The sequence below is a fragment of the Protopterus annectens genome, chromosome 3.part1, assembly GCF_019279795.1.
Source record: "Protopterus annectens isolate FY-2018-M chromosome 3.part1, PAN1.0, whole genome shotgun sequence".
Lineage (NCBI taxonomy): Eukaryota > Metazoa > Chordata > Ceratodontiformes > Protopteridae > Protopterus > Protopterus annectens.
Genome location: NC_056732.1, coordinates 1,796,695,963 through 1,796,713,828, shown reverse-complemented (window position 1 = coordinate 1,796,713,828; position 17,866 = coordinate 1,796,695,963). Strand labels below are relative to the sequence as shown.

Sequence of the window (17,866 nt, the reverse complement as noted above, 5' to 3'; positions counted from 1 at the left end):
CCTTGTACAGTGCTGTTTTAGCCTGTGCAGTAGCAATAGTGGGTGTCTAGCAATCCACTGGTATTGTGACTGGTCCTTTGGGTGGGTAAAGTTGGCATTGAATCTGTCAGCCGGTATGTTGACAATATCTGTTGGCTCAGTATAGGATATACCATTCTGCAGTAGCTCAGAGCAAATCTGGGTATTGCTGTGGAGATTCTTTACATAACTATAGAAGGCCTAGTGGTTGTCTTTACTATCTGCTGCAATTCTGTTTTCATAGCTAGCTTCAGAGGATTTGATGAGTGATCTCAACTTTTTGTTGAGGCTGATAAGGGAGTTTTTTCAGTCTTGGGACTTCACCTTACTCCACATCAGTTTCCTTCTTCTGTTGTAGAGTTTGTTTATGGCAGTGGTCCACCAGATTGGCTTCCTTTTTTTGGAGGAGAGCATCTTGGTTCTATTTGGTATGGCGAGATCCATGCATTTGTGTACGTGTTCGTACAGTGCATTGGTGTATGATTCGGCGGTCATGCAACTATTCTTCATTTGCATGGTTGCTGTGAAGTTAGCCACCTTTATTTTTAGGAACTTAAAGTTAACTTTGGAGAAGTTTTTCATGGTGGCTGCCTTTCCGGGGGGTCGAATCTAACCAGGGAGGAGTTGACTATTAGTGTAGAGCAACAGTTGCCCATGTTAGTAATGACCAGGTCAAGGATGTTGCTACCTCTACTGGGGGTAAGAATTAGCTGGGCCAGGGCATTTGAATTAATGAATTCCAGGAAGCGTTGGGCAAGTATATTGGTACATGAGTACTTTTCCCAGTTAATGGAGGGGTAGTTGAAGTCACCCAGTATGAGAGTATTAGGTTGGACCCTAATATTCTCCAGGGTGCTTAGGAACATGGAGTGTGAGTCTTGGGACATGGTTGGTGACCTGTAGCAGTCTACGACCTGAATCGCTGTTTTACGCAGTGTTAGCTGCACCTGAAGTATCTCAGATGCATTTTGTTGGGCTACAAGTCTGGTGGTGTGCGCATCCTTTATTAATATGGAAACACCACTGTCTTTGGAGCTTGGGTCCAAGTTCTGGGGCCGAAATGTGTGGAATGAGTTATAGCCTGGTAGTGCAGGGGTGCTTTCTGCTGCCTTGAACCAGGTCTCTGTTACGGTGATCGTGTTATTTCCAGAACAGGAATTTTACCTGCTTATGTGGCAGTAAAGCCTATTTGAGAGTTACGCAAATTATCTAAGCTTTTAGAAAATATTAAGCATGGTACTTTTGGATCAGGTCACTCATGAAATGACTGCCTTGTGCAATTGCAATATGGTGCTTCAGAACCAAATGGAACTCAACTTTATCCTTGCTTCTAAGGGGGGTATGTATGCATGTATCAAAACTGAATGCTGCTCATTTATTCCTGTCAACACTGGTGCCATTTGTAGCTACTTAGAAATTATCCAGAAAGTTGCTGAACTGCCTCATGCAAAAGAAGCCTACAGTTCTAAGTGAGCATGTTTAACCAACCTCTTTTCTGGCTGAAAAGGAGATTTGAATTTTTTTATGTTGGTTGCCATAATACTATTACTATTAGGACTTGTTTTATTTATGTGGAAAGCTTTAATTCTTAAACTTTAGGAAAAACATCAAATTACAAAGCATGCAGATGAATAAAACTGAATCATTGCCACTGACCACATTAGTTAGAAGTTATATTGAGGAAAATAATGAAAATGAAGTGTTGCAAGATTTTTAATAAACTTTACGAAAATTTGTTTGAGGAGGAATGTTTGAAAATTATTCAAGCTGTACTGTGAGTGATGCTTTATAGCATCAGGTGAGGGATGTGAAGGGAGAAGTGTAAAATGAAGGAAAATATTAACGTTCATATTTTAAATAGATTTTCATTTCAAGATAGATTTATTTTCTAACAACATGAAAGTGCCAACAATGCTAGTGTAGAAAGTTCTTTTCTGGAATTCGGAACTTGTATCTAAAATGGAAAGGTACACATAGAGAGATTCAGGAGATCTTAGTTAGCAAAAGTAATGATGTAATGTTTATTTTTACTGATCAGTGGCTATATTGTAGTTGTTACAATAATGCTGCAGTTTATCAAAAATGGTATAAATGATTCAAACTTTTTATGGTTAGAGGAAACAGGACCTTAATTTCCTTTTCTCCCATGTATGTGTTTTCTCTGGAACAAATGAGTTTAGCATTCTCTGCTGAACTGTGTTGATTGAAAGTTATTTTCTACATTAACACTCCCGATAACACTCACACTAGTACATTTTATGGCAACCCAGTACTGATGTCAGAATCTTTTTATATTAAAGCATCCCCATTTATTGTTTTCCCTTCCCACTTTTACTCGCCATTCCAGTAAGTCAGCTTTGTTTGTGCAATAGTCTGACTTTTTTATTTGCAGTTTTACAGCTCCTTATTATGCTACTTACACATCACTCTTCCTTTATTTCACATTTGCCTTCGATTTGTTCTTTTCCTTACTTTTTCTTTACTTTTTTCTTTTCCCCATACATTCCCTTTCTTGCCCCAGTAGTTACATTAGCAATTAGAGACCTGCGGTGGTGGTGCTGTGGTAGCATTGTTGCCTCACAGTAAGACGCTGTCTGGTTTGATTCTCAGCTAGAGCATCTTCTGCATGGAGACATGCGTGAATGGGCGTACCTTCATTGAAGGTTGTGCATCAGGGCTGGTAACTCGGCACGTAAAAATCAACTACTAATCATTAGCGGACCGGAGGTCCGCTGTGGTGACCCCTAACCGGGAAAAGCCAAAAGACACAAACAAACTTATTTTTTCTAAGACACGGGCATTACACTTAAGTTGGCTGCAGTTTATTCTACATGAATAAGTTTTTACGAAAAATGTATAACTTACCTTGGAAGTTGTCCCCATACTCCCTTGACTGCATTACTCCTTATTGCCCTAGGAACTGACAGTTTATCCTACTGTTTTTTAAGTTTTTACAGAATCGTCCCACAGCATGTTTTAAAAAGTAAGGATTGGTTTCTTTTTATACATCCATCCCTCCTGCACTGTCTACAGTCACCTACCATTCAGTTTCCATTCCTTTTAATTATTTATTGCTTCTCTCTTAATGTGGCCACCGCCAGTTCTTATTATGTTATGCCTTCCACCTCTTCAGCTCTGCATTCATCATAAATGATTTAATCCAGCTTGTTTTTCTATCTGTCATTTGTACAAGTCACTTCCGATTTGCCCAAACCATCTACCTTGCCATCCTTCCATCTCCTTACAGCTCTGCCTGGTCTGGCTCTGCTTATTTCTCTGTTTTTGTGTCTAAATCATACCTCTCAACTGTACAGATTTTTGCAGAATGTTCAGAATTTTGTCTCATATTTTTGTTTTGTTTCTCATAAAATTGTTGTTTTCTGGCAAATCACTGGCAGATCATTGAGATTTGAAGTCAGAAAATAATGACAGACAGTTGAGTTTTAGACTTCACATCCTTCAGAAAATGCATGCTAATGCAAAACTGCATTTCTATCGACTTTCTAAGTTTGTAAGAGCAGTACTTAAAAGTGTCTCTATTTCTGGACCTTTGTCTCCCCATTATGTTTGGCTTTGTCCAGATTTCTTGTTCTAAGTGGTTGAGAGGTATGGTCTAATTCTCCCTTGGCAGAGGCTTTGTATTTTGCCATCCCTTGATATAAGTCTTTTAGTTTTCCCTTCCACCATCTATTCTCTAATTTTACTGCCATGATTGTTTAGCTGTCTGCGATGCCTTTGTTTAAACTTTTGAACATCCTCCATATTAATGTAGCCTAAATCCCATTTTCAGTAGAAGTCTAAGGAGAAAAACTCCATAGACAGTATCCAGTTTGTTAACTTACATAATAGTATAACATAGTTAATAGTATAAAAAAGGACAATGAGTTGTACATTGGAGATAAATAAGAACAATGACATATGGAGGAAAGCTGTATACAACACAAGTCCAGTTAAATAAATAAAATATTGAATGAATATGAAACAATCAGAAATCAAGAGAATATTACTACAGCTTGAATGAATTCACTAGAAAAAGAGATGTATGATAGGCTGAAAGAAGAAGAAGGGTGAAACAAAGGGGAATTTTTAGGTAAAGAGATATTACAGATAGGGAAAGTGATAAAAAGGAAGCTGAAGTGGGGAGCAATAGGAAACGTTGTGGGAAATTAGAAGATAATAGAAGAGAGAAAGGAGAGGAAAAAATAGAAAGAAAAGGTTGAAAATGATGGATAATTCCAGCCTGGTTAAAGACAAATACAGGACCAGGAGATGAGGAAGAATTTTTTAAGGAGTGTTTGAACAAGTGACTGCTAGATTTTGCTATAATGTCAATGGGCACCATGTTTCAAGGTTTGGCCTCTGAGTTAGAAAAAAGCTTTGACCTATGGATTTGTTGTGTTTTATATATTTCAAAGAACTGTTTTGCAGAGAAGTGAAATGGATGGTTTGGAATGTAATGGTTAAGAATACTTCTGGTCACTGGACAGGATTTAGAATTGTATATATTTTATGAGCAAGGAGAAGATGAGTAAACTTAAGGTAGTGGGGTAACTCAAGCTAGTTTAATGATTTTAGAGCACAGCAGTGATAGGAATTGTGGGACTGACTGGCTGCAAATATAGCCACCTTGTTACAGCATAGCTTGAGTTTTGTTCTTACGGAGATCTGAATATGGTTGAAAATGGGTGAGGCATAAAACAAAAAAGAAAAGAAATATGTATTAGCAAGTGTAATTCTAGAGGTTTCGACAAGGATTTTTTTATATATAGAACATAGCAAGTTTTTTGGTGTGTTTTTTATACAATTTTGAATGTGAAGATTAAATTTCAGTTAATCATCTATTGTGACAACAAGTAACTTAGTATGTGATATGACTTCTGTTTCACTGTTGTTTACAGAAGATATTTTGAAACTGTTTGTAAAGGGTGTTTGAGATTTTGGGGAGAAACAATGGTATTTTTTCTCTTTTGAGCATTTAAGAGAAGATATTTTCCTCAGAGCTAGTTTTCAAGACAGTTGAAGGCATTTTGAGGTATAGTTTACAGAATGGGGAAGACTATCAGATAAGCAGGTGGGAGTGGAGTCATTTGGGTATTGTATGAAAGTAGCTTTTTGCTAGTATGTTTGTAAATTGTTAATAAATATTTTAAAGAGAAGAGAACCAAGGATTAAGCACTGGGAGAAAAGGAGAGTAAATGGAGAACCACTGATTGTTGTTGGTGGGATAGGTAGCTGGAAAACCAGTAAATAGTGTATTAGATAGTCCTACAGTAGACATTTTTGAGCGCAGTTTGGTGTGAAAGTCTGTATTGAAGGCTTTAGCGAGATCTAAAAGGATGGAAGAGACTAGCTTATTGTTAACTCTGGCTTTAAAGATGGTGTCTGAGAAGGCTACCAGGGCAGTTGCTATGATGTGATCTGGGTGAAATCCATATCGAGTAGAGGTTAATATTTTTGTTTGGAGTAGGTGTTGTAAAAGTTGTTTATGAATGCAGTTTTCTAAACTGTTTGAGGGATAGGATTGTGATGCATCTAAAGTTGTTATTTCAGTGGAGTTACCCCCTTTATGAACAGGAATGTTGTAAAATATCTTCCAGAGAGAAGAACATATGATTCCTTTATGGATCAATTAATTAATATGGAGACTGGGCAAACAGTGGAGGTGGAAGTAAGCTTTGGGTATTTTGTTGGGAGATTTTGAAATGAGGGTGATCTTAGTAACTGTTTTATGTAGGCAGTAGTGATAGATTTTAAGGAGAAAGGTTTATTTGAAGTGGAAGTTATGTCAAGTCTAAAGTGAGTTTGGAAGGGGTTATAGTGAGGGTATCTGTGGAGTCTATTTAATGAGAGTTAAATTTAGCAGCAGATTTTGTGGGAGGGTTGTCTGGACAGGAGTTTGGGACACGGTGTTATAGGCTGCAAGATGTTTATAGAAGATCAACATTTTAGGGATTATTTTTTTTTAATTTGGGGGTCTAAAAATTACTATTTCTTATCAGTAGCAAGTTGTTTTTGTGAGGTTTCTGAGTTGTTTGTAGACTTGTAGATGAAATGGAGATTTGTAGTTTTGACCATTTTCTAAGCATTCTCTCTCTTATGCATTATGCTTTAATATTCTGGTAGAATGGGATAGCCAAGGGATTTGGTTAGTTTTAATTCTCTTTTGTCTTATGGGAGAAGTCTGTTAAGAATATCAAGAAACAATATAGTAAATTTTAGAATGGCATCATCCAGTGGTAAGGTTTAGAGGATTAGTAACCAGGAAAGACTTGTGTATGTGATTCAAGAAATATGTGAACTCCAGCATATGTTTAGGGAGAGGGGATACCCCAAAAAAATTAATTGAGGTAACAATCCAAGAGGTGGTTGAAAATGGGATACACAGTACAAACCTTTTCTTGGAAGTGAGTTCACTAAATCAACTGTGTCTAATTTAAATTTACAAACAGAAGGTATTTATGAAGAGGCATGTGTAATTCAGCACAATGTAGGTTCAGGAACAATTAAAAACATAATAGAAAAGAATTGGAGTATTTTAAAAAATCAACTCACTATCCCCTGATAGTAGGTGAACACACATTTTGTTTATGAAAATTCTAGAAATGTCAAAAGTATATTTGAAAAGGAATCTAGGACAACTTTTAATAGGGAGAGTAAAACAAAGGGGACTAGAAAGTGTGGCTTTGGTAAATAATGTTCATATATTTATGGGGGGGATATTTTAAAGTGGGGGGGTGAACAAAGAACTTTACTTCATTTGCAAGATGGACATTGTCTTAGTAAGGCTATAATATACATAGCACAATGTTCTACCTGCATTTGTTTTTACATAGGGAAAGCAGAGAGGAATTTTAAGAAAAGGATATATGAACACATTAATGATTAATGATGCTAACAGTGCTTTGTCCAAACATAGTGAAACACAAGCAGGTTTTGAAAAGTTTAAATTTGTTATTATAGACAAAGTTAACATACTCACTAGGGGAGATGATTGGGAAACACTGCTTGAATACAGAGAACTTTATTAGTAGCTTAAATTGAATGTCGCCACAGACCAAGGGCTGAACGAGAATGTGTCAGTTATATGTGTATTAAAGTTTAGGTCAGCTAAAACTGTGCAGTCACACTCTTATGTTGTTAAATACTATTTATTACAGATATTTTTAAATTTAAACGCATTATATGGATTTTATAAGGTTGTGATCATACAGCTGTGGATGGTGAGTAGAAATAACTAATTCAATTGTGATATTTAAATGGGTAAATTTATATGTGTATGTTGCTAATTGTGTGCAACTTTAAATGTAACTAAAAATATGATTAGTTGTGTATGTTTAACAGGATTTTTTTTATTATAGGGTTCTGATGAAGTTTTGATACCTAATGAAATGAAAGCGCTTAACCTTTTTATAAAAAGTTTCTATATATTACTTTATTGTCTCCATGGTGGTAGCATCACATACACACTTGTTTCTTTATTACTAGTTTAGTTTTATGGTGTATTAGCCTGATTTTTACTGTATTTGATAGTTTGCTGTTCAGGCATGCAGGCCAGCACCAAGGATTGCCTTGACAACAGTCAGTCATTGTTTAGTAATCCCCAGACGCTTTCACTGGAGAACTTAGCCATGGAAGTAACTAACATCAAAGAGGAACTTACAAAGTTAATTGAGTTGTTTACTCAACATGGCACAGTACAGGTGAATGGAAGTACTACAACAGATATACATGGTGTGAATCTGAGCAGATGTTTTGAAATTTTTCCCAGATTCAGTAGTTCTTCTGGATTGAGAATGCAAGATTTACTGAGGGGAGCCACTAAAGGCAATACAGTGGAAACTTTCTGTGTTCAGGATGAAGGTCCTGAACACAACTCAGAGCTAGAAGAGATTACAAGACCTAAAGAAGTCTTACTGGTTTAGACAAGTGGTAATAATATGATGGATTCCTCAGTCTGGAGCCAGCACAGGTTGCCCGATGATTATGCTGATACTCAGACCCCTTCTTGGCTTAAAACACACACTAGTTTGACTACTGCTATACAGGGTACGACAGAACGTGTATTGAACACAATTTGGATACTGAGGAAAGGACCGAGACCCAAAGAAGCAAAACCAGGTACTGTTACTGATTCTTTCTTCAAGTTTAATCAGTGAAATGGTTTCAATCTTTTGGCTTGGTTGTCTAATGCGCTTTAAGTTTCACAAAACACGACTATGGGTTCTGTACTCGTGGCTTCAGGTTTACAATACCCTGGGCTGGCAGATATGATTTACATATTTGAAAAGAAACTTACAAAATAAAAAAGTTTGCAGTTAGAGAAAAATTACTTATCAGAATGTATTAAGTGGGACATAGTCCCACAGGAAATGTGATTTAACAAGATCCCCAACAGGTTGGACAAGAGTAGAATGTTTTTTGATCAGTTTGTTGACTTTTTTAATGCACAATGCTTACAACTTATGGAGTTAACTATTCTATGGAATAATGACTTGATTTTAGTGCTCATAAATGAAATTGACATTTTAAAGAAAAACAATTACTGAAGATTTATGTAACAGGTATGAATATTTATATTATGATGCTTTTAAAAAAGTGGATAAACAGTGTGTGCTTATTAGGGATAGGAAAGTTAAGAAGATCAATAGGGACCTGTCACAATACAGGGACAATACAGAATATTTGTTCAAAACAAACAAGAACAAATACAACCTTCACCACCATATGGACAACAAAGGGTTATGTACAACTGATCACCAAACTAATAGTTGGGAACTTAGAAATGAATGATTTTGATTCAGTTAATTTAGATAACCCATTATAAATCCTCCCACTCAGACAGTCTCAAAGAGGGGGAACATGGAACCCAATGGCATCAGAAGTATAACCATTAAGGGAATGGGCCCACCAACAAAGGAGGGATGGGAATGAAGAAACACTGATCACTAAAGAATGTGGAGGTATTTTATTGACCCAAAAGCTTTCAATATATTTAACTATAGCCATTTGGATATAACTTCAACCCATTTTAGTTTGTTTCAGAAAGGTTATAAATTTGTTCTTACCAAGAAGTTTGACGTTGTGGATGCTTTTATAGAGCTAAAATTGAATTCAGCTATTTTATTTAATTTAGGTCAACAACATGTAATCCAAAAACAAAGGTATAAAAAGAAAATAATTTTGAATCCCACCTTAAACCCTTTGGTGTTGGATTCTGAAAAAGAATGTGAATCTAACATTCCTAGGTTTGCTGATCAAAACTAGGGGAACTCATGGTTCAATCTTATTCACGAAGAAAGGTCTTTGTTACATACTTTAAATAATGACAGGTCTATTAGGGTTATGAAACCTGGCAAAGCTGTCTGGAGAGGTGGTCTTATTTGATAACATAAAGTATTGCAATAAGATGCTTGAGATTTTACACAATAATGCCACTTACATTATTATTTCTAGGAATGAGGTGACTATAGCTTATAGGAAAATGGACCTTCAGCTTGAAGATCATATGTTTCAGGGTTTATTGACACCTGATTTGTTTTATTTTCTTAACACCTCACCCAAATTCCCACTGTATTTGGCATCCATAAAATACACAAAGACATTTTGACCCCCACTTAGACTTATAGTAGCTGCACAAGGCTCAAAAACCTATACGTTGGCTGTCTTTGTGGTTTGTATGCTTAAACCTGTGTATTCACTATTTACACATATTTTAAAGAATTCATGGGATTTTTTAAGTAGGTAAAGAAATGATCTTTTAGAAGAAATTTTGATTTTGTTAACTATAGATATAAAATACCTTTTTACCAGTATTCCCAAAATAGAAGGACTGCAATTTTTAGTGAGTCTTTTAAGATGTCCTTTCCTCCAAGGAAGAGAGCTCCATCTTATAATGGATTTATGAAATTCATTTTAGCCAGTCATTTTGTTTATTATGCAGAGGAAATTTAAACAGTATATAGAGATGTGGCAATGAGCATGGCTTACTCTCCAGTCTATGTCAACTTAGTTTTAACCCATTGGGAACTGAGTTACATTTTTAAATCAACATACATTTTGTAAACTATATTTATGTTTCCTGGATGATAATTTCATTTTAGGGAATGGACTGGATGAAATACTGAAATATTTTATTTTAAAACTTAATCATTATGCAGACTTTTTGGATTTTACTTATCAATTTGATAAAAAGAAGATTAACTATTTGCACACTTATATTACTGTGGCAGATACATGGTTTCCTTTAATAACACATACTTACACTCCAATACTTTTCACCCTTTAAAGTGTAAAAAAAAAGTCTGATTAAAGGTCAGTAGATTTAATTAGCATGGATGATTTCTAATAGAAAAGTTTTTACTCAAGAAATATATAAACTCCAGGATATGTTTAGGGAGAGGAGATACCCCCCCCAAAATTAAGGAAACAACCCAAGAAGTGGTTGACAAATGGGGCACACAGTACAAACCTCTTCTTGGAAGTGATGAGTTTTCCATATCAGCTACACCTGATTTAAATTCACAAACAGGAGGTATTTATGAAAGAGCATGTGTAATTCAACATAATGTTAGTTCAGGTACAATTAAAAACATACTAGAAAAGAATTAAAGTATTTTAAAAATCAGCCCCACCATCCCCAGATAGTAGGTGAACACCCATGTTTTGTTTATAAAAAGTCTAGAAATTTAAATAGCATATTTGAAAAGGAATCTACGACACAATCTAGGACACTTGTTAATAATGACAGTAAAACAAAGAGGACTAGAAAGTGTAACTTTTGTAACTACTGTCCATATATTTATGAGGGGGAGATTATTAAATTGGGGGGGGGCAAACAAGGAAATTTACTTAATTTGCAAGATGGAAATTGTGTTAGCAAGGCTAAAGTATACATAGCACAATGTTCTACATGCATATGCTTTTACCTAGGGAAAACAGGAATTTCAAGAAAAGGATATATGAACACATTCATGATGTGTATTAAAATGCTAACAGTTCTTTGTTCAAACACAGTGAAACATGCACAGGTTTTCAGAAGTTTTAATTTGGTATTATAGACAAAGTTAATATACCCCACAGGAGAGGTGGCTGGGAGATACTACTCAAATACAGAGAACTTTATTGGCAGCTTAGATTGAATGCCACTAAAGCTCCAAGGCTGAACAAGTCAGTTCTGATGAAGTTTTAACACCTAATGAAATGAAAACACTTAGCCTTTTTTAGTTTCTGTATATTACTTTATTGGATCTGTGGTGGCTACATTGCATACACAGCTCTTTCTTGGTTACTAGCTTGATTTTACAGTCAGTGTGTCAGCCAGTTTTTTAGTTTGTAAGGTATAAAAGATTGACCAATTAAGATATTTGAGTATATTGTTGAAGACATAGGGGTTAAATTTCATACAGTTATGTCTTTTCTTATATAGTTAGTCTGGTATGGCTGGTTGCTAGTCCCAGAATATAGCTGGGATGGTGGCCACTGATGGGGAGTCTGGGACGTTTCCAGCAGAATAGTAAAAAAGTGCATTGGAAACTAAAATCCATTCAAGAACAGAACCATGTTACTGGCTTTGTTGAAGCAAATATGGGAAGTTATTGGTCATATGAATCCATATAGGTTGATATTAGTGGTGGGTAATCTGATCTAAGGGTTTATCGATTGATATTGCACCACCAAGAACTGTTGCTTCATAAGATATGGAATTAGATATCCTGTGTAGGATGTCTTAAGGATATTATTTCCTGGGGAAATATATAGGTCAATGATGCATAGATTTGTTTTATGCCCATTTAGTTTAAAATGAGAGATTAGGAGCTCAGCTGATTGGAATTTTGGTTGAGTAACAAAGGAGAGAGAGCAAGGTAGGTGGAAAACAGGATGGTGACTTTACTTGTTTTTTACTCAATCTATCAGCTGTCCCATTCATTTTTAGTTCATTTAATATCTTCAGCATAGTTTCCGTTATCTTATTGACTGTTTCAGAACAATCCTTGACCAGCTGTATGAACATCATGCAAATGTAATAACTAAGTTGTTCTGTTTGCCTTGATATTTCATTTTTTTTGCAACAAAGGAATGAAAACATGCGAAAAGATGTCTGGGTCTGATTTCAACTGCTGCTTGCTGACATCCCACTTTTTTTATTCTCTCTATTAGTGTTTATTTCCTGGTATCACAAATCTCTTATATAATAGTATATATTACAGACTGCTCCTGTTCTCTGTTGACCACTATCTCTTATATTCCACCTATCCTGATTTTACTCCTTGAGGGATTTTCAAGATTATCCATCTTTTCTCCCTGTCTTCTTATTTTTCCCATAAATTTCTGTATTTTGTGAGCTTACTCCTGCATCTCAGCTTTAATTGCTGCTTTTTTTAACAAAAAAACAGCTATATTGAATTATCACTTATGACATAGGCAATCATGCATTTATATAAATGATAACAAACCATACTGACATATTTTCATTTGCAAACAATATACATCACATAATCTTCTCTACAATCATTGCCAATTGAACATTACATGCCTAATTCAATTCCTGCCTTCCCTTAAACCTCATTCCTCCTCCAGACCTTAATTCTGCATGTTCACACAATTCCTATTTTTGCTATGTAATTTGCTTCTACTGTTTTCTAAAGATCCTACTTCCAGTTCTTTCATCTCTGTTACTATATTCATTATTTCTGATATGGTTGGTTTAAACTTTGATTTCCATTTTCTTGTGGCTTACTATGTCTAGGAAATTCAGATCCTATATCACAGCTCAAAAATCATTTCCTTAGCTACACCAGTTTGCTCACCCAGTATTTCTGATGGAGTAGTCTGCAGGGAGTTTTTAAAGTCTGCCAACTCATTACACTCCAAAAAATATGTTCCCAGTTACCTCCCTCTTTCCCATCACACATCCAACACCCACAATCCGACCAAGGAAAAATTCTCTGGAGTCTGCCCATGCAAACATTTCCAAGCAAAAATCCTGTGACTTTTGTTGAATATTTGGTAACCATACATATATCCTCCCATTGTTTCTTTAAGAATTTCCCATCCAGTCTCTCTTCCCAACCCTATCCAACTTTCTGATTGATTCCGACATCTATCATGCAATATTTCACATGCCCTACCAGTATCCCTTTTTCAACTGCAACCTCTGCTCTAGACTCAACCACAACTCTACCAGTGCTGGTCCTTCCCCTAGGATCCCTGTATTCCTTTCTCTTTGCCCACACTCTATCAGTCCTTGATAGGGAAGGTCATCTCTGGAATCCTGTCCAAATGTATTATTGGCCTCCTCCCATTCCATTACCCTTCTTTCTCTTAATTATTTGCTCCCAGTACTTTGGTTCTTTGCTAGTTTTCTTCAGTAAATCCCAGCTCCCCTCTTGCCCATTGTCCACACCTATAATTGCAGTCATCCCCACTGGCAGAATCTCCTCTCTCCACTCCCGTGCTCAGCCAGCTCCTAGGACATTCTCTGCTACCCCACGAATATAATATTCTGTACGATTATTGTTATTCTCCTTAAGGATCTGCATCCAAAATCCCAGTCTCTCCCCATTTCTTGAGCTTTCCCCCTGTTTCATTATCATCCCCCCAACCTTGAATTATATCTTTCTGTATGTGCCTTAACTTTGTAGCTCTGCAATATCCCTTCAATCAGGTAATCCTAAACCACTCCACTCTACTGGAAGAATCAACCCTTCCCACCGACTCTTACCCACCTCCCCTCCCAGAAAAAAAAAAAAATCCCCCAAGTCTTTATTAATTGCCATCCACAAATTCTCTGATTTACAGAAATTTGTTGCCTAGATGTTTCAGTTTCATCTGTAGCCTTTCTACTTCTGTTTGTTGCTGTTCTATTGTTTGTTTCAAGGAGCTCATATCCTGACCTACTATAATTATGTATCTTTTAAAACAAAATGCACAATTGTTTCTCCTTATTTTCAGCTTTAAGAACAGGTGTCTTTCCCACCTTTCATTCCTGCTCATTCATCTTTTCATCTGTTTTTTTTTTCTCCTTGCGAACACTATTTTTCTGTCTATATTTCTGCAGGCCCTGTCCAGGGCTTTGGGCTTAGGCAGTATTCCTGGCTTGCCTCTGCAGAGTTTCTCTTCTGGTATGGATTTTCTAGCTGAGACTGCTCTTTTAATGTGCTTATTGTGCTTTTTCGCTTTCAGTTATTGTATATAACTGGTTTTGTTGACTTTGGGTCCAGGTCACGGCTAAAAAAGGTCTGTGGCCACTTCACCTATTTTGCAGTAAATAAATTTGATAGCTTTCTACCCCACTCAAGGTTGCTGATTTTTTTTTTAATCTGGTGGCTTTTGTTAGTGATCTGATTAGCTAATCCATATAGGTACATTACAGAAGTGTGAGGCCCAAAACTCTGCATCCTGTAACTTTGAGCACAAAAGTGTGATCTAGAGAACTATGACTTTGTACACCTCAGAGTACTGCCTTAATCCTGAAGTACACCAATCTCAAATTTACTAAGTAGTGGGGATGTTGGGGTGCAGGAGAGCAAAGTTCCCTTGCAAAAATATCTGAATGAAATTAAAGTGTTTCAGTGTTTGCTGCAATATCTGCTCTTCGCTGTTTTGTGTTCATGTTTGCAGGACTGTCTCTGTTATAGGTGTTACACTTTTGTCATGGAGAGAGTGCAAATAGTAAAGAAACTTGGATTTTTATTTGAAACTCTATTCATTGTCTCATTATGCCAAGGGTGCACATGTGACCATGTCTAGGCAGATCATCTCTGTTCCCCCTGTTGTCATATTCATACATTTATTGCATCTTCAGTTGGATACTTATGGTATACACAGTATTCCCTATCGTTCCTTTTCCAAAGCAGACTTTCTTTACAGCAGTGGTTCTATTTACACTGACCAGCTACATAGCAAATAATCTGTTGCCAGACTTAGATATGTTCTTTGCTTCACATTGGCTTATTCACTAAGTTGAACAGCAGTGATCCTTGTTGCAAACCGGGATGTATTTAAAAGGTTGCATTTGGTGATATGATTTAGACATACTTTTTTTCAGTAGTGCTGTTTTAATTTTACAGTATTTAAAGACTTGTGATGCTATCTGGATTGTGTCCAGCATCACCAGAGCTGCTGATGATAAGACTGCTGAAGACATATTGAATAAAAGCCTACGTACTCGACTTTATATGGATGGTCAATATGGAAGGATTGCTTTTATCTGCACAAAGACAGATATGTACAGTGTTAAAGAAATCTGCAGGTAAGCTTTGATATACATCATTTTGTTCTTTCTTGCACATGTGTAATGCTTTAAGTTGGCTTCCTTTTAACACAGCTGTGAGTCTTCATTGTAAAGTTTTATGGGTATGGATTTCTTCATTGTCACATCAGCTGTAATGGTAAGTATAATTTGAGCCAGAAACTTGGAGTCCTCATTGCACAGTCCATCCAATCTTACCTTTGGGTCCGGAGCCACTTGCTGGATCTGCAATGCTGCAACGCCTAGCCTCAACCTCCTTTGAATTTTTCCTCCCATAATCCCCCTGAGATGCTCTCTCCCCAGATTTTATTTGCCACCATCCTGAAAGGTTGCTTATTTGTGCAGCAGATAAATGTTCCTCTTAATTTTTGATTTTGTTATATCATTTTCTTGCATCTTAGCCTTTCTGTGGTGTTTCTTTCTTAGCTCCTTTAGGAATTCATAAGTATTAGCAATTGTTAGCTGTTTTTTTTTGTTAGTTAATTACTTAATAAGCTATACACTTTTCATTTTGGTATTGGCCCAACCCTTAAAAAAATGATGATGGTCTGGATGAAGAAGGGTGCCTACACCTTGGGCACTTTTTAGGGTTGCCACCCCTCCATTTTTTTTCTGGAATATCCAGAAATCAAACTGATTCTCCGGTAGTTTGGAAAACACTGTACAAACTCTGGTATTTTGTTTCAAAAAAGGAAACAGACTACTGGAGTTTGTAAATCAGCCGAAAACAGGCAGCAGGCATGGAAAAAGAGGGTGTCCCCTGCCATGTGATGTCATTGTGATGTCACAAAATGAGCAGGGTATGGGTGGGAGAGAGGGTGTGGTAGGCAGGGTTACTGGTGATGTGAGGGGTGTGGCTTTACTCCGGTTTTAGCCACAACAAAAGGTGGCAACCCTAGCACTTTTGCGTTTAGGACATTGAACTATACTATGTACGTGAATCGTTTCCAGAGGGATATAGTAGCATAAGCCTACTCAATCTGAAGAGCACCCCCACCCATAGTGGAGTCACATAAACAATTATAGACTACAGTGGGAGTGATGTTAAATATTTCCATCCCTTCATTCAGCTAATGCACAATGCAGCCTATGAGATAGCTAAGGAGTCTGGTGTAGGCATCACTATGAGATGGCTAGCTTGGTTTTGCCTTTGCAATTTCATGGATAACTTCAAGGCATCCTTTACAGATGCCCCCTGTGATGTTTCATCCCTTTTTAGACCCACCATGGGGGAAATATTTTTGAGGTGCAAGCAGAAGGAAAGACTCTGCCATTCGAGCTAAATTTAAGACCCCTCAAGGGTCCTTCAGTAGGAATCCAAGGGGGCCCAAATCTCTATGGTTTAAAATGACCCAGTACCAGTCCTTTAATTGCTTGTATAAGGTTCCATGGCAGACCCAGAGGTCATAGAGGATTGCAGAATCAGGAATTTTAAGTGTCCTTTTTGGGCAAGCAAAACCAGCATCTCTGAAGGATTATCCAATTGCTACTTTCTGGAGGCAGTCAGGAGCCATCTCTCTCTCTCTCTTTACTGTCTTTACTCTGTTTCAGGGATGGTCATCAAATAGGACCACTGGGTAACAGAGATAATTTCCAGAGTTTGTATCATACCTTTTTCCCATTTACCACCTCATCAAACTTTTTGCTCCCAGGCATTCCAATCCACCAGCAAAAAGTGTCCAAAAGCAAGGTTCTTTCCCTTTTACAAAAAAGAGCAATCCATGTGGTCCCAACAAAACAGAGAGGGTCCAGCATCTAAGATTCTTTTTATTACCCAAGAGAAACAAGGACCTCGGGCCAATTTTAGAGGTCAGTGGCCAAAACACTTATATCAAAGACTTGTCTCAGAATGGTCACAGTGCACTAAGCCCTCCCACATCTAAAAGTATCTGCTCAATAAATCTTCAGGAAACCTCCTTCCACATCAAGATAGCCAAGTCATCCAGAAATTTCTGCATGTCCAGCTGGGATCCGATCATTGTCATTTCAGAGTCCTGTCTGTTGGACTAACCACAACACCACCAGATGTTGACAAGAGACATGGTGGTCATGGCACACTTGTTACTGAGGGGATTCAGGATGATCTGATGCTATCGTCTCTGTCCCTCCAGACAGTGGGGTAGTCAAATCTGAACAGGTGTGAGGCTGGCAATATTACATACCTTTCTCTAAAGTGTGAGATTTCCTCACATGATATACCACCGTGTACAATCTCCTCTGTTCTTGTTTGCCATTATTTTAAGCAGACTCATTCTCTGGAGCTCTGAGCAGTAAAACTAAGTGTTATCTTCCTTTGCATATAATATTTTTCAAGCTTCTAATTTTTCATCGATTGGTTATACCTCTCTCTTCGCTCTATTTTCTTTCCCTGTCTGACCTAATTTAACTGTTTAAAAAACATCTTTATCTATCGTCTTGAGGGATAAAATTTCTCCCCTTAACTTTTCAAAAGATTTTCTGTGTATTGTTCCTCTTCCCTTACCCATAATGCTGTAGTCCTTTGTGATTGTTTCTGAAAAGCCACCCCTACTGATAACAGTCTTCAATCTAACATTATCTCCAGTTGGACTACCCTTGTTTCTCCTGCTGACCTTGTTG

The 17,866-nt window shown here is 37.0% G+C and overlaps 1 protein-coding gene across 1 annotated transcript in view; it reads left to right on the top strand.

The window, feature by feature from the left end:
* Positions 1 to 17,866, top strand: part of LOC122797871 (nuclear GTPase SLIP-GC-like) — a 1,420,327-nt gene that overhangs the window by 619,068 nt on the left and 783,393 nt on the right. The window contains exon 5 of the mRNA XM_044066393.1: positions 15,087 to 15,268. Within this exon, the coding sequence (XP_043922328.1) occupies positions 15,087 to 15,268 (182 nt within the window). The remainder of the gene's footprint in view (positions 1 to 15,086; positions 15,269 to 17,866) is intronic.